At 34.3% G+C, this 24,392-nt stretch overlaps 1 protein-coding gene across 3 annotated transcripts; it reads left to right on the plus strand.

The window, feature by feature from the left end:
* LOC105340096 (3'-5' exoribonuclease HELZ2) lies at positions 1–24,380 on the plus strand. Of its 3 annotated transcripts, XM_066067467.1 has the most exons (19): positions 1–148; positions 900–964; positions 2,330–2,541; positions 3,541–3,580; positions 3,679–3,758; positions 4,195–4,404; positions 4,531–4,567; positions 15,988–16,115; positions 16,873–16,974; positions 17,065–17,122; positions 17,225–20,804; positions 20,883–20,968; positions 21,090–21,227; positions 21,331–21,468; positions 21,653–22,257; positions 22,428–22,649; positions 22,867–23,023; positions 23,497–23,664; positions 24,000–24,380. In XM_066067467.1, exons 3-19 carry the CDS (start codon positions 2,335–2,337, stop codon positions 24,128–24,130), a joined length of 6,087 nt encoding a protein of 2,028 aa, XP_065923539.1. In that variant the 5' UTR covers positions 1–148; positions 900–964; positions 2,330–2,334; the 3' UTR covers positions 24,131–24,380. The 3 variants fall into 3 exon arrangements, with proteins under 3 accessions (XP_065923539.1, XP_065923538.1, XP_065923537.1); XM_066067466.1 differs by lacking the exon at positions 900–964; XM_066067465.1 differs by lacking the exons at positions 1–148; positions 900–964 and adding an exon at positions 1,084–1,176 and having other exon boundaries at positions 1,529–2,541.
* The last annotated feature ends 12 nt before the right edge of the window (positions 24,381–24,392 follow it).

The following is a 24,392-nucleotide window of genomic DNA, read 5'->3' on the forward strand; positions in this document are numbered from 1 at the left end:
TAATAGCACTTACATCATAATCATGATAAGTTGAGATACGAGGCTGTATATATTTAGGAGGTCTATTGTATTCTTCTGTACTGTGATGAAAACGTAGAAATTCATAAGGATGTATTTAATTTTTTATTGACTAGTGTATACTTTTAAGGTAATTTTGTTTTTAAATTCATTTTCTTAGAACAAATTTATTACCTTGACACTTAGTTATTGGTAAAAATCAGATTGAATAACATATAAGATACCTTTATCTAATCGGTCACTTGATAAATTTTCATTAATTACATCCATACATTATTGGACAAGACAATCTTCTTAGTGGGTAACCTTATGTATACTTATTTTGATTTTATCATTTAAGTGTCTCATAAATAGGTAAACTAACCTTCGAATTCACACAAAGAATGTATTTATATGGTAGTGAGCGGTTCTGTATTGATATACTATTGCTATTACTTATAGACGATTTTAAACTCAATAACAAATAACGTACAGTAATAATTAATGTAAATTATGTGTATATATGTATATCCGTACCTCTACATACTAATTAAAGATATTTAATTCATAATAGTATTCACGTTTGCAGAGGAATTTGATGTTCCAATATTAGTTGCAATAACGTAGCCCTCTCTCAACTTTGTTCGGGGGGGGGGGGGAGGGGGGGGGGGGGCTACTGTACAACTACATAGAATCTCAGTAAATGTACAACGTTGCGGGAGTGATTCACTACCGCAACGTTGTACATAAATGACAATAATGTTTGCATTCTTTCCTGAACTCAAAATTGTTGCTCTATATAGCATACATTAATCTAAAAATATCACGTGTAGTCCATATATACGTTATTTTTCGTGAATTTGTCCGTCACGTTTACTGACCTTAATCGGTTTTATTTTCAGACAGCGAATGATAATTCAGGAGCGAATCTTAAACTAAATATAGGAATTAACCCATTTCCAACGCGGTAAATATGAATTTTTCATTATACACCCTTTCCTTACATGATGTTAAGTGATAGATTGATGTGATCGCTTATTTACACTGTTATTCACGTTATTAAGCCCATAAAAGCTCTAAGTTTAAATCTCATAAATTCACGCGAGAACTGTCATGGCTGCTGGAGAAGACGACTGGTAATCATGCGGAAGTGCTTTATCTGGTTTTGATGTATATACGGTTAGTTTGTTCAACCTGAATTTAACAAAAATCATTTTATTAAAAGTAAATAAAACATAAAAACGATCTTTTTAGGAGAAGTCAATCGCATTTAATAAATAATGTTGCATCATTGCGGAGATTCTATTGAATTGTGGCCCTTTCCAATAAACATCAGATATGAAAAATTAGAAAGGACTACAATATAATTTGTGTCGTTTAAAGTAATTAACTTAATTCAATATTGTTTGAATATATTTCTATAAAATATATATGTATTTCACACATAGTTGTTGTATCCAAACTTTTCAAACATTTGTTTAATCTTATTTACATTGCGTCGGTTTGTTTATTTGGTTCCATTTTGCTGTAGGATGTAAAAATTCCGTCATTTAGAGTATTGAAAACCAGAAGGAGAAAGGAAGAAATCTATACCTGTATTCAGTCGTCTGGTCATGAGGACATTATATTTCTTATTCTGAAAAAAATATTTATATAACAACCTTTAATTTTTGGGTCGGTGATTATCTCCGCCTATCATTAACATCACCAAAATCAGTAAAAAATTATACAAAACAAAGACGCTTCATAAAAAAATTTATCTTTTGTTAATCAAGTGCAAATAAAATGTTAAATCGAATTGCTTTTCAACCAACATCGTACATTGGCCGCATCAGATTCTTTCGTATATTTGCGTCTATATAGTGTAAAAGTCTTAATTAAGCGGAGGTTTTAGCGCATAGCTGACCAAGATGAGGAAAATGAGCAACAGTGTCTCTTTAAAGTTTTTTCAAAATTACTAATCTCGAAAGCAAAAACACCCTATAAACAATATCTAGCAGATTTTTCATTTTCAGTTTTATCGATGTACAACGACATTTTGTTTTTTTCTTATTTTGGAAACCTTTCAGGACTTTCAATGATTAAGTCGAATGCATTCAAAATGTTGAAATCATGACTGATATCTGTCTGATATAATTTATGATGATTTGTCTCTTTTAAAATAAGACTTACCGTCCTACATTTACAGTCAATTAATTGAAAATTAAATGATGTAGAAAGAAAATATTCAAAAATAACGACATACAAATGTACGTATGTGATATATTCAGATAATGGAGAATTAAAATTAATTAAAGTCTTTCATAATTAATAAGTATATTTTACCTTTTAGATAAAATGGAACTTGATGAAAACTGGATGAATTTTTTCCAAGCTGGTCTTGTCCACATTCTAGAGAAAAATGACCCAGAAAAAGCTTTGGCATACGTGTGGCAGTTGTACAGTTCTGGTGAGAAATATTACAGTGAACTTGAGGAGGAAGATACTGCACTTAATATCTACAGACATTGTTCGATTTTGTTGAACCTGATAAATGACAATGGGGTGAGTACACTATGTTTATTTCTGAATAAAGATTTTTGAAAATAGGTTTCTCCAGTGAATGCTTTGGGTTTAAGTTGACGAATTTAGATTGTTTTTTACTTTGCCACTAAACAAAAATGGCAGCACTTTGATGGTAGAAGATAAGTGTTGATCAGTTCGTCAGTTTATCAGTTAGTCTTAAAAAAGATTTTCTGTTGATTTATCTCACTTATTCCTTCAAATACTGTATGCAAGTCCCAAACAATGCTAAAAAACATACATTTTAAATATTTTGATTGATGACCTCATATAATCTAATTGACAACAGAATAGCGTTCGTCTACTACTATAAATCGTTCACTGAATTTTTGGTTTTTTTTTCAAAAATAAAATATCAATAACTTTTTTTGTAACTTTTTAATAAAAAAAAGGTTTTTTTGTAAAATAGATACAGGAAATAACTTCATATCTTTAAATTGTTGCTTCGAAGGAAGTTGTTTTTTTCTATTTTTAGAAAGTTTATTAGAAATATTTTTACAATTAAGAAAGTTGTATTCATTATGTTTAGTTTTGAAGAACATCTTCTAAATTCATATAAAAAATATTAAATGACAACTAACTCATAAAGAAGATCATTGACCTCTATTTTTGTTAGTGCAAAATAAAACTTAAAGGTATATGTTTTACAACAACATCAGTGGGATAATTAAGCACTCTGAATAAAAATGCATTCTAAAGAGATGATCATTGTTAAAATATATTTGGCTTTTTATTATTTAATCAAAATAAAAGATCAGTAATTATAAAGGTGAATACTTGCACCAGCTAATCATATTAATATTTGCTCTCCTTTTTTTAATATTTATAAAGTTTTCTTTTCGTGGTTTCTTCCGAGATTGGTCGACTATGTTAATGCAACATTTAACTACAGTGTATTAATGATAATAATGAAATTGACGATAACATTTACAATCTTTTTAACAAAATGTTAACATAAAATGTTTGGGTTTTTTTCAATAGAAAAATGATCCATTTTTGAGGACGAAGTGTTTCTACAGAGGTTTGACTTTTAAATCTTACTTTTTGTTCAAATTAAAATTAAAGAAATGAACAAATGATCTTATATTTCTCAGCAATGCAATGCTTTTATCCCGATAGAGAAACTACTCTCATCCCAACCGATTGACCCATCATGTGTTTGGAACCCTTTTCTCTTCGATCCTGGCATCATCCTTGTGGTTAGTTATATCTAATTTATATTTGTATTTTATCAAATATATGACTGTATAAAAAAAAACCAACGCATGCCTGCGCGCGCAAAGCACCTACATGTAAAACAATAACAGCAACGAAAATTTCAACGTTTAGTTTAATCATTTTTGATTCACGGGAGTTGTTTTATTATTTGTAATATACGTTGAATAATAGCATATAGTTGTATTATCATTTAGATTAAATAACAAGATTGGATATTTTTGCTAAACTTTCTTGTAAAATGAGTTTAGCTATATTACTATATTAATCAATTTATATGTTGCAAAATCATGTTGAATTGAAAATATTGAATTCGCTTACTAGTTTTTGGTGTCGAACAGCAGAAAAATAAGTAGCTGTGCTGCAGTTTTTACTGGTCAACATCTTGGATTTTTCTTTTCTTTCTTTTTTTTTTTTTAGAAAAAAATCAAACTTTTAAGGGACATATCGACAATGATCGATGAATATTCAGACCTGGAACACATCAATGTTTGGCCATGTAGGCTAGAGATAAAGATTTCTTACGAAAACCTTTTGCGTTTCTACAGAGAACAACCTAGCAGCATCGACTTTATCAACAGAGAGCGATTCAATTATTTTATTCAAAGCGGTTGGAAGCTATTAGAAAAGGTAAAGATATGCCATATTCTATATCAAAATACTTTTAAAAAGTCATATGTTGAAATAATTGTCCTATAAACACGTGACTATTCAGCCATTCAGTAACAAATATGGAAAGTTTGTTTGCTATTTTAGAACCACACTCAGTTAGTTTGCCGAATGTGTCAAAATAGTAAGTACTAATTCTTAGATTCTTAGTCTGCATATTCATGATTTTTTTTATTTTATTCCCAATGAAACTCTTTACTTTAAATGAAATACGGTTTTTATTATCCTTTCTTTCACATTTTTTCACTCTCAATTCAACTATATGAAAACTAGCTGCTTGCTTTAACATTGTTTACAAAAAAATTATAATAAAAACTCAAAACAAAGAAATATTGCAAAAATAATATATATATGATTGTATGTAGGTAAATAAGTAAAATATAAAGGTAAATGTTATTATTATGATTTGTATGAGTAATCACAGTGCCGCCTTAAAGGTTTGTTGGATTTCCTATTTCAAACAAGTAAACATGAAAGTTTAAAGAGAGCTGGATGGTTCTGACAATTTTTATGACAAATTCTATATGAAAGTGTTTGAATTTTTCTCTTATTTATCATTGGTTTTTGGCCAAATAATCATGTCAAAATTTAATGCAGAGATAATAATTAATTCGTTAACCACCTAGTCTCCTGAATTATAAAAAAAAAAATATAACCGTGTAGTTTAAAACAACGGCCGAAGTTCACTCTATACTTGTTAAGTGTAAATTACAACAAAACTATTTTAAGGGAGTATCATGTTAACTGATAGCTTAGGTTGGTCCATATTGTAGATACCTTTTCGTAGTTTATGACGACATGTTGAATTTGTCTCAACTTCATGTTAACAACAAATATGATAAAAACGAGTAGGACATAACATTCATTTTGTGAATTAATAATTCTCAGAAAAATTCTTTGCGAGATATATATATAATTTAAAAAACACTAAAACTGAAATGTCAGTAGCTATGCATTTTAGTTTTATCAGATTTTGATCAAGTCATGTTAACAGTTTAATTTGTGTAAATCCTTACTTTTTTTAGCTCACCTGAGCTGAAAGCTCAAGTGAGCTATTCTGATCACATTTTGTCCGTCGTCCGTCTGTCCGTCTGTCTGTCTGTCCGTCTGTAAACTTTTTACATTTTGAACTTCTTCTCTAAAACCGCTTATCCAATTTCAACCAAATTTGGCACAAAGCATCCTTATGGGAGGGCAAATATAAATTGCAAAAATAAAAGTCAGATCTGTATTCAAAGCGGAGAAAACCTTGAAACTGTAGAAAAAGGGGGGTGCATTTTTAAAAATCTTCTTCTCAAGAACTACTGATTCCATTTCAACGTAGTTTAGCATAAATTATCCTTATGGGAAGGAACATATAAATTGCAAAAATTAAGTGCTAATTCTGTTTCAAATCTGAGTTATTACGAAAATAATAATAAAGGAAAGGCGTGTTTCAGCTTCGGGCTCGGCATCCGGTAAAATGGGTAGGCAAGACTTGGCCTGGGCAAAACAAAGATTGGCAGTTATTAATCTGCCAATATCATTAAAATTTCAGGATATTTGATGGACCAGTATATTTGTATTCGCTGTAAATATTGCTGCAAAATAATGCGTATTTGGTATTGACGATTGTCGATCTGCTTTGGCTTTTATTTTGCCACGGCCCGGGTTTGCATACCCATTTTACCAAGACTCGTATTCCATACTTCTAAAACGAGGTTCTTTGTTTAAAGCAGCCATGCCATTATACAAAAAAGGGTCGATCTGACTATGATGAATTTGCTTGTTGTGCAACAGTTCGCGTATGAAGGGAAATTTTTGAAACATGCAAAATAATTTGTTGCCGATTTTGTGAAGTAAATTGAGGCTAAATATTTCAATGCGTTGACAGTTTTCACACATGACGTTGGTTTTAGCTTGTTCTGATTTTCGTTTCGTTTTCATTATTTCTGCTTTGTAACCTGGGAACTATCGTCTGTATTTCGTGATTTTTACGTATCAAATAAAACAGAGACTTCGGTAAATCAAACATTTAACTGTTTACCTGCGCAAATTAAGCAAAATCTGATGTATCAAAAAAGTACTGAAATACAATTCATTATATCGGTAATTCGATCGGCATTATCTTTTGCGTAATGGTAGGTTATGCAATAGGTTTTGTTGCGATGCTCAGCATTTTCTCGAGTTTATTCAGTTTAAATAGAGTTTGATATCGCTGACGGAAATATGTAGGTATATACATGTATATATATGATTCATTTCGAAAAAATAAATTGTGTTCTTTATTTGTTATAGTGAATGTTTCTTGTGTTTAATTGTTTTAAATTTCTATTTACTAACCATATTTGAGTGTTAAGCTTCAAATTATAAGCAAGATACAGAGATTTGCTCACAATTCTATGTTTGTACACAGATCTTAAAAACTAAAGATTAAAAAAGTAAAAAATTTGTCAATATTTATTAAGAAAATTTTCAAAGTCTGTTCTTCCAGAAACCAACTTTAACATCTTATTGTATTGTAAACTTAACCTTTTTTCGTCATTATTACTCCTACTGTACATGTGATCCTTCACTGTGTTTGTGTACATTTGTATAAACTGATTTTGAACCTCAAATACCAGTGAACTGGTCTTGAGTGAATAAAAGAATATAAAATCTTAGGCCATTCTTTTTTCCATTTTAAATGCTGAATAGGAAATACCAAGTTAAAAATCATAAGCTGAATGTAATAAATTCATGTGAACAAAATATGACTCAAACCTAGGCGAACTGTGAGCTCTGTATCTTGCTCATAATTTTACGATTGACGCTGAAATTTTGGTTGAAAATTAGAAATTCTCTATGAATTAGAGTATGTTAAATACTTGTACAAACAAAATAAAAGAATGATATTTTGTATATACCTACTCTCTGGGGCCCCCTCTTTATACGATAAATAATGTGAAATCTACATCAATTTTGATAGTTTTTCAGACACGAGTAATTGAAAACGACATCTTTAAAACAGTTTCCATATTTCTGACACATTTCTGTTGCGGGGATAAAGTAATTATCGCTATTCCTAAGAATATCACAGCGGAAAATTATCTTGGTTTGTACGCGAAGTAAATAACAGTCATTTAATTATAATGGAGAAGACAAATAAATTTTTTTAATGTTTTTAATTTGAGGAATTGAGCACATTGAGGTACAATTTTCTTCTTCACATCTATACATGTAGGATTTTTTAAATAAAAAACAATAACTATTATATATTTTTTAAAATACAATAACTCGTAAGTAGTTGATGAAAAAAAATGTACCTATATGCTCTCGTATATTTTGATCGCTTTACAAAGTGGGGGGGGGGGGGCGGAACGAAAATATAGGGAATTGGAAGTTTACAACTTAACAGTGTACCCCTACCAAATGTTTAGTTTTTAGCTCACCCGAGCCAAAGGCTCAAGTGAGCTTTTCTGATCACAATTTGTCCGTTGTATGTCGTTGTCGTCGTCGTTGTTGTCGTTGTAAACTTTTCACATTTTCATCTTCTTCTCAAGAACCACTGGGCAGATTTCAACCAAATTTGGCACAAAGCACCACTAGGTAAAGGGGATTCAAGTTTGTTCAAATGAAGTGCCACGCCCTCTTTAAAGGGGAGATAATTGAGAATTATTGAAAATTTGTTGGTATTTTTCAAAAATCTTCTTCTCAAAAACTATTCGGCCTGAAAAGCTTAAACTTGGAGGCATCCTCAGGTAGTGTAGATTCAATTTTGTTCAAATCATGGTCCCCGGGGGTAGGGAGGGGCCACAAGAGGGGGGTCAAGTTTTACATAGGAATATATAGAGAAAATCTATAAAAATCTTCTTCTTAAAGACTATTAGGCCAGAAAAGCTCAAATTAAAACGGGAGCATCTTCAGGTAGTGTAGATTCAAGCTTGTTCAAATCATGGTCATCAGGGGTAGGGTGGGGCCACAATTGGGGGATCAAGTTTTACGTAGGAATATATAGAGAAAATCTTTAAAAATCTTCTTCTCAAAAACTTTTAGGCCAGAAAAGCTCAAATCAAAATGGAAGCATCCTCAGGTAGTGTAGATTCAAGTTTGTTCAAATCATGGTCCCCGGGGGTAGGGAGGGGCCACAAGAGGGGGGTCAAGTTTTACATAGGAATATATAGAGAAAATTTATAAAAATCTTCTTCTTAAAGACTATTAGGCCAGAAAAGCTCAAATTAAAATGGGAGCATCTTCAGGTAGTGTAGATTCAAGTTTGTTCAAATCATGGTCCCCGAGGGTAGGGTGGGGCCACAATAGGGGGATCAGGTTTTACATAGGAATACATGTGTATATAGAGAAAATCTTTAAAAATCTTCTTCTCAAAAACTATTAGGCCAGAAAAGCTCAAATTTGATTGGAAGCATCTTCAGGTAGTGTAGATTCAAGTTTGTTCAAATCATGGTCATCAGGGGTAGGGTGGGGCCACAATTGGGGGATCAAGTTTTACGTAGGAATATATAGAGAAAATCTTTAAAAATCTTCTTCTCAAAAAGTTTTAGGCCAGAAAAGCTCAAATCAAAATGGAAGCATCCCCAGGTAGTGTAGATTCAATTTTGTTCAAATCATGGTCCCCGGGGGTAGGGAGGGGCCACAAGAGGGGGGTCAAGTTTTACATGGGAATATATAGAGAAAATTTATAAAAATCTTCTTCTTAAAGACTATTAGGCAAGAAAAGCTCAAATTAAAATGGGAGCATCCTCAGGTAGTGTAGATTCAAGTTTGTTAAAATCATGGTCCCCGAGGGTAGGGTGGGGCCACAATTGGGGGATCAGGTTTTACATAGGAATACATGTGTATATAGAGAAAATCTTTAAAACTCTTCTTCTCAAAAACTATTAGGCCAGAAAAGCTCAAATTTGATTGGAAGCATCTTCAGTAAGTGTAGATTCAAGTTTGTTCAAATCATGGTCATCAGGGGTAGGGTAGGGCCACAATTGGGGGATCAAGTTTTACATAGGAATATATAGAGAAAATTTATAAAAATCTTCTTCTTAAAAACTATTAAGCCAGAAAAGCTCAAATTAAAATGGAAGCATCCTCAGATAGAGTAGATTCAAGTTTGTTCAAATCATGGTCCCCGAGGGTAGGGTGGGGCCACAATAGAGGGATCAGGTTTTACATAGGAATACATGTGTATATAGAGAAAATCTTTAAAAATCTTCTTCTCAAAAACTTTTAGGCCAGAAAAGCTCAAATCAAAATGGAAGCATCCTCAAGTTTGTTCAAATCATGGTCCCCGGGGGTAGGGTGGGGCCACAAGAGGGGGGTCAAGTTTTACATAGGAATATATAGAGAAAATTTATAAAAATCTTCTTCTTAAAAACTATTAAGCCAGAAAAGCTCAAATTAAAATGGAAGCATCCTCAGATAGAGTAGATTCAAGTTTGTTCAAATCATGGTCCCCGGGGGTAGGGTGGGGCCACAATAGGGGGATCATGTTTTACATAGGAGTATATAGAGAAAATCTTTAAAAATCGTCTTCTCAAAAACGTTTAGGCCAGAAAAGCTCAAATCAAAATGGAAGCATCCTCAGGTAGTGTAGATTCAAGTTTGTTCAAATCATGGTCCCCGGGGTAGGGTGGGGCCACAAGAGGGGGATCAAGTTTTACATAGGATAAAACAGAAAATCTTTAAAAATCTTCTTCTCAAAAACTATTAAGCCAGAAAAGCTCAAATCAAAATGGAAGCATCCTCAGATATAGTACATTCAAGTTTGTTCAAATCATGGTCCCCGGGGGTAGGGTGGGGCCACAATAGGGGGATCATGTTTTACATAGGAGTATATAGAGAAAATCTTTAAAAATCTTCTTCTTAAAGACTATTAGGCAAGAAAAGCTCAAATTAAAATGGGAGCATCCTCAGGTAGTGTAGATTCAAGTTTGTTAAAATCATGGTCCCCGAGGGTAGGGTGGGGCCACAATTGGGGGATCAGGTTTTACATAGGAATACATGTGTATATAGAGAAAATCTTTAAAACTCTTCTTCTCAAAAACTATTAGGCCAGAAAAGCTCAAATTTGATTGGAAGCATCTTCAGTAAGTGTAGATTCAAGTTTGTTCAAATCATGGTCATCAGGGGTAGGGTAGGGCCACACTTGGGGGATCAAGTTTTACATAGGAATATATAGAGAAAATTTATAAAAATCTTCTTCTTAAAAACTATTAAGCCAGAAAAGCTCAAATTAAAATGGAAGCATCCTCAGATAGAGTAGATTCAAGTTTGTTCAAATCATGGTCCCCGGGGGTAGGGTGGGGCCACAATTGAGGGATCAGGTTTTACATAGGAATACATGTGTATATAGAGAAAATCTTTAAAACTCTTCTTCTCAAAAACTATTAGGCCAAAAAAGCTCAAATTTGATTGGAAGCATCTTCAGTAAGTGTAGATTCAAGTTTGTTCAAATCATGGTCATCAGGGGTAGGGTAGGGCCACAATTGGGGGATCAAGTTTTACATAGGAATATATAGAGACAATTTATAAAAATCTTCTTCTTAAAGACTATTAGGCCAGAAAAGCTCAAATTAAAATGGGAGCATCTTCAGGTAGTGTAGATTCAAGTTTGTTCAAATCATGGTCCCCGGGGGTAGGGTGGGGCCACAATTGAGGGATCAGGTTTTACATAGGAATACATGTGTATATAGAGAAAATCTTTAAAACTCTTCTTCTCAAAAACTATTAGGCCAAAAAAGCTCAAATTTGATTGGAAGCATCTTCAGTAAGTGTAGATTCAAGTTTGTTCAAATCATGGTCATCAGGGGTAGGGTAGGGCCACAATTGGGGGATCAAGTTTTACATAGGAATATATAGAGAAAATTTATAAAAATCTTCTTCTTAAAAACTATTAAGCCAGAAAAGCTCAAATTAAAATGGAAGCATCCTCAGATAGAGTAGATTCAAGTTTGTTCAAATCATGGTCCCCGGGGGTAGGGTGGGGCCACAATAGGGGGATCATGTTTTACATAGGAGTATATAGAGAAAATCTTTAAAAATCGTCTTCTCAAAAACGTTTAGGCCAGAAAAGCTCAAATCAAAATGGAAGCATCCTCAGGTAGTGTAGATTCAAGTTTGTTCAAATCATGGTCCCCGGGGTAGGGTGGGGCCACAAGAGGGGGATCAAGTTTTACATAGGATAAAACAGAAAATCTTTAAAAATCTTCTTCTCAAAAACTATTAAGCCAGAAAAGCTCAAATCAAAATGGAAGCATCCTCAGATATAGTACATTCAAGTTTGTTCAAATCATGGTCCCCGGGGGTAGGGTGGGGCCACAATAGGGGGATCATGTTTTACATAGGAGTATATAGAGAAAATCTTTAAAAATCTTCTTCTTAAAGACTATTAGGCAAGAAAAGCTCAAATTAAAATGGGAGCATCCTCAGGTAGTGTAGATTCAAGTTTGTTAAAATCATGGTCCCCGAGGGTAGGGTGGGGCCACAATTGGGGGATCAGGTTTTACATAGGAATACATGTGTATATAGAGAAAATCTTTAAAACTCTTCTTCTCAAAAACTATTAGGCCAGAAAAGCTCAAATTTGATTGGAAGCATCTTCAGTAAGTGTAGATTCAAGTTTGTTCAAATCATGGTCATCAGGGGTAGGGTAGGGCCACACTTGGGGGATCAAGTTTTACATAGGAATATATAGAGAAAATTTATAAAAATCTTCTTCTTAAAAACTATTAAGCCAGAAAAGCTCAAATTAAAATGGAAGCATCCTCAGATAGAGTAGATTCAAGTTTGTTCAAATCATGGTCCCCGGGGGTAGGGTGGGGCCACAATTGAGGGATCAGGTTTTACATAGGAATACATGTGTATATAGAGAAAATCTTTAAAACTCTTCTTCTCAAAAACTATTAGGCCAAAAAAGCTCAAATTTGATTGGAAGCATCTTCAGTAAGTGTAGATTCAAGTTTGTTCAAATCATGGTCATCAGGGGTAGGGTAGGGCCACAATTGGGGGATCAAGTTTTACATAGGAATATATAGAGACAATTTATAAAAATCTTCTTCTTAAAGACTATTAGGCCAGAAAAGCTCAAATTAAAATGGGAGCATCTTCAGGTAGTGTAGATTCAAGTTTGTTCAAATCATGGTCCCCGAGGGTAGGGTGGGGCCACAATAGAGGGATCAGGTTTTACATAGGAATACATGTGTATATAGAGAAAATCTTTAAAAATCTTCTTCTCAAAAACTTTTAGGCCAGAAAAGCTCAAATCAAAATGGAAGCATCCTCAAGTTTGTTCAAATCATGGTCCCCGGGGGTAGGGTGGGGCCACAAGAGGGAGGTCAAGTTTTACATAGGAATATATAGAGAAAATTTATAAAAATCTTTTTCTTAAAAACTATTAAGCCAGAAAAGCTCAAATTAAAATGGAAGCATCCTCAGATAGAGTAGATTCAAGTTTGTTCAAATCATGGTCCCCGGGGGTAGGGTGGGGCCACAATAGGGGGATCATGTTTTACATAGGAGTATATAGAGAAAATCTTTAAAAATCGTCTTCTCAAAAACGTTTAGGCCAGAAAAGCTCAAATCAAAATGGAAGCATCCTCAGGTAGTGTAGATTCAAGTTTGTTCAAATCATGGTCCCCGGGGGTAGGGTGGGGCCACAAGAGGGGGATCAAGTTTTACATAGGATAAAACAGAAAATCTTTAAAAATCTTCTTCTCAAAAACTATTAAGCCAGAAAAGCTCAAATCAAAATGGAAGCATCCTCAGATATAGTACATTCAAGTTTGTTCAAATCATGGTCCCCGGGGGTAGGGTGGGGCCACAATAGGGGGATCTTGTTTTACATAGGAATATATAGAGAAAATCTATAAAAATCTTCTTCTTAAAGACTATTAGGCCAGAAAAGCTCAAATTAAAATGGGAGCATCTTCAGGTAGTGTAGATTCAAGCTTGTTCAAATCATGGTCATCAGGGGTAGGGTGGGGCCACAATTGGGGGATCAAGTTTTACGTAGGAATATATAGAGAAAATCTTTAAAAATCTTCTTCTCAAAAACTTTTAGGCCAGAAAAGCTCAAATCAAAATGGAAGCATCCTCAGGTAGTGTAGATTCAAGTTTGTTCAAATCATGGTCCCCGGGGGTAGGGAGGGGCCACAAGAGGGGGGTCAAGTTTTACATAGGAATATATAGAGAAAATTTATAAAAATCTTCTTCTTAAAGACTATTAGGCCAGAAAAGCTCAAATTAAAATGGGAGCATCTTCAGGTAGTGTAGATTCAAGTTTGTTCAAATCATGGTCCCCGAGGGTAGGGTTGGGCCACAATAGGGGGATCAGGTTTTACATAGGAATACATGTGTATATAGAGAAAATCTTTAAAAATCTTCTTCTCAAAAACTATTAGGCCAGAAAAGCTCAAATTTGATTGGAAGCATCTTCAGGTAGTGTAGATTCAAGTTTGTTCAAATCATGGTCATCAGGGGTAGGGTGGGGCCACAATTGGGGGATCAAGTTTTACGTAGGAATATATAGAGAAAATCTTTAAAAATCTTCTTCTCAAAAACTTTTAGGCCAGAAAAGCTCAAATCAAAATGGAAGCATCCTCAGGTAGTGTAGATTCAAGTTTGTTCAAATCATGGTCCCCGGGGGTAGGGAGGGGCCACAAGAGGGGGGTCAAGTTTTACATAGGAATATATAGAGAACATTTATAAAAATCTTCTTCTTAAAGACTATTAGGCAAGAAAAGCTCAAATTAAAATGGGAGCATCCTCAGGAAGTGTAGATTCAAGTTTGTTAAAATCATGGTCCCCGAGGGTAGGGTGGGGCCACAATTGGGGGATCAGGTTTTACATAGGAATACATGTGTATATAGAGAAAATCTTTAAAACTCTTCTTCTCAAAAACTATTAGGCCAGAAAAGCTCAAATTTGATTGGAAGCATCTTCAGTAAGTGTAGATTCAAGTTTGTTCAAATCATGGTCATCAGGGGTAGGGTAGGGCCACAACTGGGGGATCAAGTTTTACATAGGAATATATAGAGAAAATTTATAAAAATCTTCTTCTTAAAAACTATTAAGCCAGAAAAGCTCAAATTAAAATGGAAGCATCCTCAGATAGAGTAGATTCAAGTTTGTTCAAATCATGGTCCCCGGGGGTAGGGTGGGGCCACAATTGGGGGATCAGGTTTTACATAGGAATACATGTGTATATAGAGAAAATCTTTAAAACTCTTCTTCTCAAAAACTATTAGGCCAGAAAAGCTCAAATTTGATTGGAAGCATCTTCAGTAAGTGTAGATTCAAGTTTGTTCAAATCATGGTCATCAGGGGTAGGGTAGGGCCACAATTGGGGGATCAAGTTTTACATAGGAATATATAGAGACAATTTATAAAAATCTTCTTCTTAAAGACTATTAGGCCAGAAAAGCTCAAATTAAAAAGGGAGCATCTTCAGGTAGTATAGATTCAAGTTTGTTCAAATCATGGTCCCCGAGGGTAGGGTGGGGCCACAATAGAGGGATCAGGTTTTACATAGGAATACATGTGTATATAGAGAAAATCTTTAAAAATCTTCTTCTCAAAAACGTTTAGGCCAGAAAAGCTCAAATCAAAATGGAAGCATCCTCAGGTAGTGTAGATTCAAGTTTGTTCAAATCATGGTCCCCGGGGGTAGGGTGGGGCCACAAGAGGGGGGTCAAGTTTTACATAGGATAAAACAGAAAATCTTTAAAAATCTTCTTCTCAAAAACTATTAAGCCAGAAAAGCTCAAATCAAAATGGAAGCATCCTCAGATATAGTACATTCAAGTTTGTTCAAATCATGGTCCCCGGGGGTAGGGTGGGGCCACAATAGGGGGATCTTGTTTTACATAGGAATATATAGAGAAAATCTTTAAAAATCTTCTTCTCAAAAACTATTAGGCCAGAAAAGCTCAAATCAAAATGGAAGCATCCTCAGGTAGTGTAGATTCAAGTTTGTTCGAATCATGGTCCCCGAGGGTAGGGTGGGGCCACAATTGGAGGATCAAGTTTTACATAGGAATATATAGAGAAAATCTTTTAAAATCTTCTTCTCAAAAACTATTAGGCCAGGAAAAGCTCAAGTTTGAGTGGAAGCATCCTCAGATAGTGTAGATTCAAGTTTGTTCAAATCATGGTCCCCGGGGGTAGGGTGGGGCCACAATTGGGGGATCAAGTCTTACATAGGAATATATAGAGAAAATCTTTAAAAATATTCTGGGATTTTTTTGGTCCAAAACTCAGTACTTAGTGTGAAAGCACAGGTTATGCAGATTTATGTTTGATGAAACCATGATTTCCTAGAGAAAAGTGGGGCCATGAAATGGGAGGGGGTATATAGGAATAGAGAAAAATCTTCTTACAGTTACAACAACAAAAGGGGCTTGGTATTTACCAAAAAATAAGAGGTGGATAAAATTGGCAGATTTTCAGATTTTTTTTAGCAAGATCTATTGTACTTAGTTGTCAGGATATTTTGATACTGTAATGCTAATTTGATCAGAGTTAAGGCAATTGTTGCTCAGGTGAGCGGTGTGGCCCCTGGGCCTCTTGTTCTTAAAGTCAGTCGCAGTTTTGATCAACTCCCAAAAACAAAGTCATTGGAACTATCAAAGCTTTGGGCTGATGCACTGGAGAAGGACGGACACATAGAACTGGCCATCAAAAAAGCACAAGAGGCAAATGACAAAGTAAAATTCATGCTCTTTCTGGCGTTTTATGGCAACCAATTTTTTTAAATCAATAGTTAATGCACATGCAGGTATGCTATGTGTTATAAAAAAAGGTGACATACTGTAACATCATTTAAATTCGTGAGTGGCCAATTTTCGCGGATTGTGGATTTTTTTGCTTATTCGTGGGGATGTAATTTCATGGATGCGCCGGTTTTCAGTTTCAGTAAGAAAGATAACTCTTTCTAAATTTGTTTTCGTTGAGGATGTAAATTCGTGAGGGTCCACGGAAATTGAGCCACCACGAATTCTAATGATTCTACAGTATTTATTGCGTGTGTTTGTTTATTAATGTAGTTGCTCATTAAATTGGTCAAACTTAATAAAAAATGTCTATATTAGGTAACTAATTTTACTGTGAGAGTTTTGCGAAAGCATCATTTAACAAAAAAGCATAGATTGATTTAAATTCCGATGATTGAAAACATGGTTGTGGTCGTCATTTTTGTCAGGAAATTTTGAAGCGTCATTTTACAATTTTGATTTATTTCATTTTAATGTTTATATATATATATATATATATATATATATATATATATATATATATATATATATATATATAAACGCAAAACTGTGTCTAACTTTTATATTAACCTGGGTACGAGAGAAATCACTTTCCAAAGCTTTGCTACTCCACTGAGATTGATCCTAAAGAATAAAAATTATATCACGGTTACACTTAATGAAGCTGTCAGCAACTTTCTTTGATTTATAGGATTTGGTGGCAAGACTGAATCAAAAACTGGAAGATTTAAAAGGTGACAGTGAACCAGATGAGGAGTGGATCAGGGGTACTTTAGCAGAACACGTTACTCAGGTAGTTAAATGTTATGTTGTACAGTAAATGCACAACAAACATGGATATATATGAACTTATTCAATGCGGATATTTATATTTTTCTTGTAGTCACTAGGACAGGCCAAAGAAAGGGAGAAATCGCCAAAAAAGAAAAGGAGAAGTAGACGTTAGTCGTGCTTTTATCACATTGAGCTATTGTATCTAGATGTTATTATAGTAAACTTTTTTCGCATAAAATTTGATAATCTCTTGATTTGTTTGAACTTAGCAAAATGGAAACATAATGAAGAACATCTTGATCAATCCACCACTGTTCATTCTGTAATTGCTGATGTCACCAGTCACATTACAAATTGGAAAGATGTTACTGAATTTGATTTACCCGTTTATAAACCAAGAAGAAAACGAAAGCCATGTCAATTAAAAAGTCAACAGCTCAAACAAGATCAACCTCTCTTAAGGTCAAAGGTTGCTAGATCGATTAACAAAAAAGCACCAAGTACTGAAGATAAATTCGACCAACTACCATCTGATTTACCAGCGGGATACAGTTCTGGGGATGAGTCTTCTGATGACGATGATATTTTTTCAATGGACGAAGATGAGCAAAATCTTTTCAAACCACTGGATGGCAAAACATTTTACGAAGATTCTTGCAAAGTTTACAACACACAGGAGCAATCACAAAATATCGACGATTGCCTGTTGACAAACGGTCTAGATTTATCCGACGAGTGTGTATCGGGAATGGCATTCAAAGCTAAGAGTATATACGACGAAATGCGTAGTCCAGATGAATGCATGGATCTGTGTAAAAATTTTCCTGAAAGATACAAACTGTGTAGAATCGAAATTTTCAATTCACATAAAGCAGTTTGTCGAACTGTAAATGATAACATTGAAATTGAAATTTCAGGAAGATCAAAATGCGGAAAGGTGTTTAATCAAGACGAAGTTGTAGTTGAAATATTTGAATATAGAAAACAGTTACACAAGACACAAAGTCAATCTGCTGAAGATAATAAGGTTTACGGAAAAGTCATTGGCCAAATCAAAACAAATGAAAATCGGCCTAAACATCCCGTTCTGGTTTGCACTCTCGATCATTTTTGCATGTATCACATGAAGCCATTATGCAAAACTGTTCCAAAAATATATATCCTGAGCAAAAAGCGCGATAAAGAGTCTCAAGTTGAAATATATGAATATACAAAACAAACAAAAAAACTTACTTTTGATCGATTAAAAACGATAGACCAATCCAAACGTGGGGAGTACTTATTTCTCGTGTGTTTTATCTCATGGAATGGGATGTATCCTCTCGGAGCTGTAATTGGTGTCTTTGATGGAAAGAGGGATATTCAAACGTCCATCAGGCTTGTTTGTCTTCGGAATAACGTGTCTGTTTTGTATAAAGAAAACACAGTTCGGGAAACAGAAAAAATATTATCATCGCAAATGCCAGGCCAAAATGATGAACAAAATAGAGAAGATTATTCCAACAGTTTAAATGTGTTTACCATTGATGGAAATGATACAAAAGATTTAGATGATGCAATTAGCGTGCAGATAATTTCAGAAAACGAATTTGAAGTAGGTGTTCATATATCTGACGTCAGTAGTTATATCAAGAAGGATGACCCTATCGATGTGGAAGCGAAAGAGAGGTCAACAACATATTATCCAGGTGAAGGATGTCCACCATACCACATGCTTCCTGAGCCCATAGGAACGGATATGTGTAGTCTCCTTCCTGGTCAAAAACGAAAGGCTTTGTCAATTTTTTATAGAATTGACATTCTTGGAAAAATTTTGGATTACAAAATAAGACCTACTCTCATCAAGTCCCGAACGCGCCTCACCTATCGCAAAGCCCAAGAAATATTATCATCAGAGGATGAAAACATCGATCTAAGAAAAGAATTATGTTATCTACGAGATATTTCTAGAATATTACGATCAGAGCGCCTTGGAAACAAAGTTTTTTCGTTTCCGTTTGAACCACTCAGTGCCAGCAGCAAATCATATTTTCAGTCTCTTGATGCACATCATATCATCGAAGAACTTATGATCCTTGTAAACAAAACGGTTGGACAAGACTTAATTAAGACGTTTCCGGATTGTATTCCACTTCGCGTTCAGCCTGCGCCATCTGCATGCAAAATTCGGGAATGGTTACAACAATATCCTGTTATTGGCCATTTTGTCCTTTCCCTTCAGCAACAAAATCTACCAACAGATGACACTTTGGCATTGGAAAATGTTCTTGCCGGTCAAATTTCTAAGCAGCTACCAATTCAAAAATACGTATGGAAGAAAATCGAAACAGATTTTAAAACAGAAGAATATGAAAATGTTGAAAGATGGATTGGTACCGATCAGTATCATCCACAGCAAGCAATGGCTTATGACTCTTGGATATCTTTTCAAGAAACGTCATCATATCAATGTTCAGGAGCGTCTCACGACAAAACCCACTATTCTTTGGGTATTTATCCGTACCTCAATTTTACATCTCCAATTCGGCGTTATGCTGATTTGATAGTTAACAGGCTTGTTCATGCCATGATTGATGATGAGAAATCGCCTTACACTAAGAAAGAGATGGAAATGATTTGTAGAAAAATCAATAGTCAATCTCGAACATTTAAAAAACAATGTCGTCTTCTGCATTTAGCACGAAAACTTCAAAACCAACCGATAATGTTTCACAGCCTTTTGAATTCAACAACAGACAATGCTATGTCTTTGTGCTTTCCAGGATTAAAAGAGTTGTCAAAATCCTCTGGTAAAATTCAATTCAGTTCCCTGAAGTTGAAGTCAAAACCGTATTTCGAAGAGAACAAGAATACAGATGTGTTGTTCACCTTATCTTGGATACAACGTTTATATTCTCCCTATGCATATGCATCTTTTCCAGGGGGTACAGTCTCTAGAAGAGAACCAGTAAAATTAGATCCCCACCAAAAAGTCATTTTCCTTTCTATCGAAAAGTGGAAAAAAATATTGGATCATTTGGTCAATAGAAACATCAAATTTTTAGATAGAGACATATTTGAGAAAGAAACTCTCGTCAAATGTCGCGAATGTGTAGGAACACACACTGATGTGACATCTGAATCAAAAGATGGCATCATAAAAAAATTGCAATCGGAGTTTAGTTTGACATTTAGTAAAGGTCAAATAATTTCAGTACAGATAGGGTGTGAAAAGAAAGGAGGGTTACCAGTACCAGAAATTCAAATGTTAGAATTGACGAACAACGTCAAATGTTGTATTCAACACATGTCAGACCCTGTGAGATGTTTTGCTGTATATTCAAATGTACATGCAGGCAACAGGAGAATGACATCGTCAGACTATATTCAAAGATGGTTAAAGATATTCCGCATGGAATCCGCGACAAATGCCGCAAAATCAACGTCAATTATTATCAATGACTTGCGAGTAAATTTTCAAAATGGAGAGAGATATAGTGGCAGTTTCGTACTGCTAAAACCATTCTGCATGGAAAGAGACATATATATAGAGTATGCTTGGAATGATATAAAAAAAGATGACAAAGAAAGAATTATTTCATTTCAAACAGATTTTTTATGCATTCGTTGTGACATGGTCAACGAAGTTCCATCAAAATCCAAAGCTGGATGTCCCCCAAACGAACGATGGATATGGATTGGTCATGGTGAAACGAAATGTTTTCAGATTGGAAAAGAAAATGAAAATATCAAAGTTCATTTTAATTTGCACAAAGATGCTTGTACGCCCACAGCTTCAATGATCGATCAGTCTGCCAAAGACAAATTGACCTGTACTGTTGAAATACTTCCAATGGCAGATGCTGACAAGTATGTTCCTTAACTTTGAATTTTGATTCAAAAACTTATTTGTTTAATAGTTGTATGAATAATCAAATTTCTTTTTAGACACATAGAAAAGGCTCTTGCTGGATTGGACAAGGCTACACAACTTGCAAGGTCGATAGCCCTTAAAGAAAAACGTCCCAGCCTTGGTACTGTCATTAAAATTAGCACTATTTATGATTTATTCATTAAAAATGACTTATTAGGAGCATTAATTGTAAAATGGTTATTTCAAACGTACTAACTTTAAAAATCCAATGTCGTCTTTAGACGAAACCCACTGCAGATTAGCTCGACAAATAGGCTATGATGTTAAGAGTAAAGATATGCAACCCAACAACGAAAAACAATCAGAAGCTATCAAGAAGGCCCTTGCGTCTAGATTTTCACTCATCCAAGGTCCGCCAGGTTAGTAGAGCTAAAATGATCACTGAGACGTCCAATGGTTTGTTTTAAAAAATTATTTTATTTTATAAACAAAAGTAAATTGTGACTGTACTTAATTTAACAGGAACAGGGAAGACTCTAACTGGAATTAAGCTTATAATGCTGTTTAACCAAATCAATCTCAAGCACCGAGAGGAAGGCGGTGACCACAAACAAGTCGTGTACTGTGGACCCTCGAACAAATCGGTTGATCTGGTAGCAAGTACGTTTCTTGGGACCTATTTACACGATATTTTACGAAAAAATAAAAGATTGGTTTCAGTTCAATTTATTCTTAAAACAGTTTGACAATGAAACGTCAAAACTATTTCTAGTGATCGTTTACTAAAATTAACTGAAAAGAAAGTTTAACCGCTAGTAGTTCAAGTTTTTAATTTTCACTTTAGAATGGATGAAAACACATATTTCCTCCAAGATTTGTCCAAAAATAGTAAGAATGTATGGGAACTCAATGGAAAATATGATATACCCTATACCAAACCGAGAATATATCAATCAGCGTTCTTGTAAAGACAATCTACCTGATTCGGACTTAAATGAGATATCCATTCATACCTTAATACGAAAGAAAGGAAAGCCATATGCTGAGAAGCTAGCAATGTTTGAAAAGCAATTTAAAAATTCACCTGATGACATTGCAACGGAAGATATACTTAAGTACAAGAAGGCTATAAGTATGGCAACACAGGAGGAACTTAAACAGTACGACGTCATCTTTTGTACAACTGCTGCTGCAATAAGTCCAAAATTTTTAAGAGCCACGGATGGAAAAATATTTCAACTGATCATTGACGAGGCAGGAATGTGTACTGAACCAGAAACTCTAGCACCAATCATCGCCACGAAAGCTGACCAAGTTGTCCTGATCGGTGATCACAAACAGCTTCAACCAATCATTCTTTGTCCAGAAGCATCGAATCTCGGTCTTTCAAAATCGCTCTTTGAGCGATATGCTGACAGTGCCGTATTTTTAGACACGCAGTACAGAATGGTTAGTATTTTTTTATATATATTACCAGGTTTAACCGTTTGAATTATAGCTCTTTTATGTCTTTGGTTAGTTGTTTTATACCTACCAAATACCATTACATTTTGAGAATGTTTGTCTGATTTTTAATTATCACGGGCAGATATTTTAAAACACATTTCTTTATGTAAAAGAACCCGAAGATTTGCGAGTTTCCATCGAAGCAGTTTTACAAAGGACAGCTTAAAACTGGTCCATTCGGGAAGTGGACGGTGGAAAAACCGTTGCAAGTTTGGCAAAGACCCGATGTTCCTCTCCTGTTCTGCCATATCGAGGGAGAAGAGGAATGTCTGTCAGTCACCACAGAGGAAGGAAATCAACAGTCACGGAGCAACCGTGCAGAAGTTGATCATGTAGTACGCATTATCAGACACTTATTGCCCTTTAATACCTTTTACTTTCGTTATTGCTGAAGACTATGGGGGATTATACTTTTCTTAGACTTAATTAATGCAATCAAACTGTAATACAATAAACAGTTCTAACAACCGCCTTGTCACGTAAAAAAATAAATCAAACTTACAAAATAAAACAATTAATCAACTTAATAATAGTATATTTATTTTCATCAAGGTGAAAGTGTACGAGTACTTGATGTCTAACGAAAAAATGGATAGGCACCATGTTAAAGTCATGTCTCAGTATAACGCCCAGTGTTTTGCAATAAGAGATGCTCTGAAGAAGAAAAATTTCATCAATTCCAATGTCACTACAGCGGTGTCCAGTCAAGGTAAATTACATATGCGTTATGAATTCTAGTACTGTAGACAATAGGTCTCCTACAATATATATTTTCTTCTTCTGGAAAAAGTAAATGATTATGATTATGACATGATTGTGTCTACAGAGAGCATTTGTTCTATACACTGGGCATTCTGTCTACTGCAATAGTCATTCCGGTTTGTTCTGTAAAAGATTTGCTGTCTATTAGCCATTTGTTTTATTTTACAAAAGATTTTGGTCTCTAACAAAACAGGTATTGTCTGAAATAGTTATTTTGTTACAAAATCAATTTTGTCGTGATGAAAAATATATATACTGTTATCCTACAACCTGAATTATTCACATTGAATAGGAGTCCTCATTAAGTATTGAGTAACTTTTTTATTCATTCAGTCTGTAAAAGATTTTTTTTAATTGTCTGGTTGTTGTTTTCTATAAAAATTCCGTTTTGAAAACTTTAACAGCTGTTTTTATTCGAAGGTGGAGAGTGGGACTACGTTATCTTTAGCGCTGTAAGATCACTTCCGAAGTTTAGGATCGAATCAAACCGCAACAAAGGCTGGTGCAAGAAAAATCTAGGATTTATTACAGACGCACATCAGATCAATGTTGTTTTGACTCGCGCAAGGAAGGGAATAATTATCATCGGTAAAAAGAAACTGGAGACATCTTTAGAAGATATTTCTTTTCTATGATTAATAGTTTATCATGCAATCCTCTTGTAATTCCTTTGCTGAATATTGTTAAATGTCTGGTATATTTTTTAAAATGTTTTACAATAGATTTTGGTCTCTAACAAAACTGCTTTTGTCTGAAATCGTTATTCTGTAACAAAACATTTTTGTCGCAGTAAAAAAAAATATATACTATAGCATGATTTGATATTAATACATGTATTATATTTTGATGTATATTTTTATTACTCTCAAGTATTTTTCATCCTATGACTAAAATTCAAAAATTGAAATCAATTTTTTTTTCAGGAAACAAAAACTTACTACAATGCGACGAAACTTGGGAGGCACTCATAAAACACTACACCAGACTGGATTGTGTGGTAAACGCCGAGGATCAAGACCTCACCCCACTAGAGCGACCAGGGAAAAGATACTGAAAAAACAATGCTAGCCTATAGATACTGTTTCATATACACTGTACTTACAAAACGGGAGAAATTGCCTGAAGAGATGATTCATTAGCTATTGCCTTCCTGTGTAAATTGTGTTACGTTAAAAAAAAGTTGACCCTACAGAATTAGTACTCTAAATTTATAAAATATGTAAATAGAATAAGTTTTACTAGAACACATTATATAACGAAACTTGTATTTTCATAGATTTTTACAATTTTAATATACACCTCCATTTATTTTGTGT

The sequence above is a fragment of the Magallana gigas genome, chromosome 7 (genome assembly GCF_963853765.1).
Source record: "Magallana gigas chromosome 7, xbMagGiga1.1, whole genome shotgun sequence".
NCBI lineage: Eukaryota > Metazoa > Mollusca > Bivalvia > Ostreida > Ostreidae > Magallana > Magallana gigas.

What these genes read in the sequence shown, in the direction of transcription:
- LOC105340096 (XM_066067467.1), top strand. Translation starts at nt 2,335, where the DNA reads ATGGAACTTGATGAAAACTGGATGAATTTTTTCCAAGCTGGTCTTGTC. An exon ending in AAAGAAAAGGAGAAGTAGAC is followed by an intron (nt 17,123 to 17,224) that starts GTTAGTCGTGCT and finishes GTTTGAACTTAG; the next exon opens with CAAAATGGAAACATAATGAA. An exon ending in GTGCAGAAGTTGATCATGTA is followed by an intron (nt 22,650 to 22,866) that starts GTACGCATTATC and finishes ATTTTCATCAAG; the next exon opens with GTGAAAGTGTACGAGTACTT.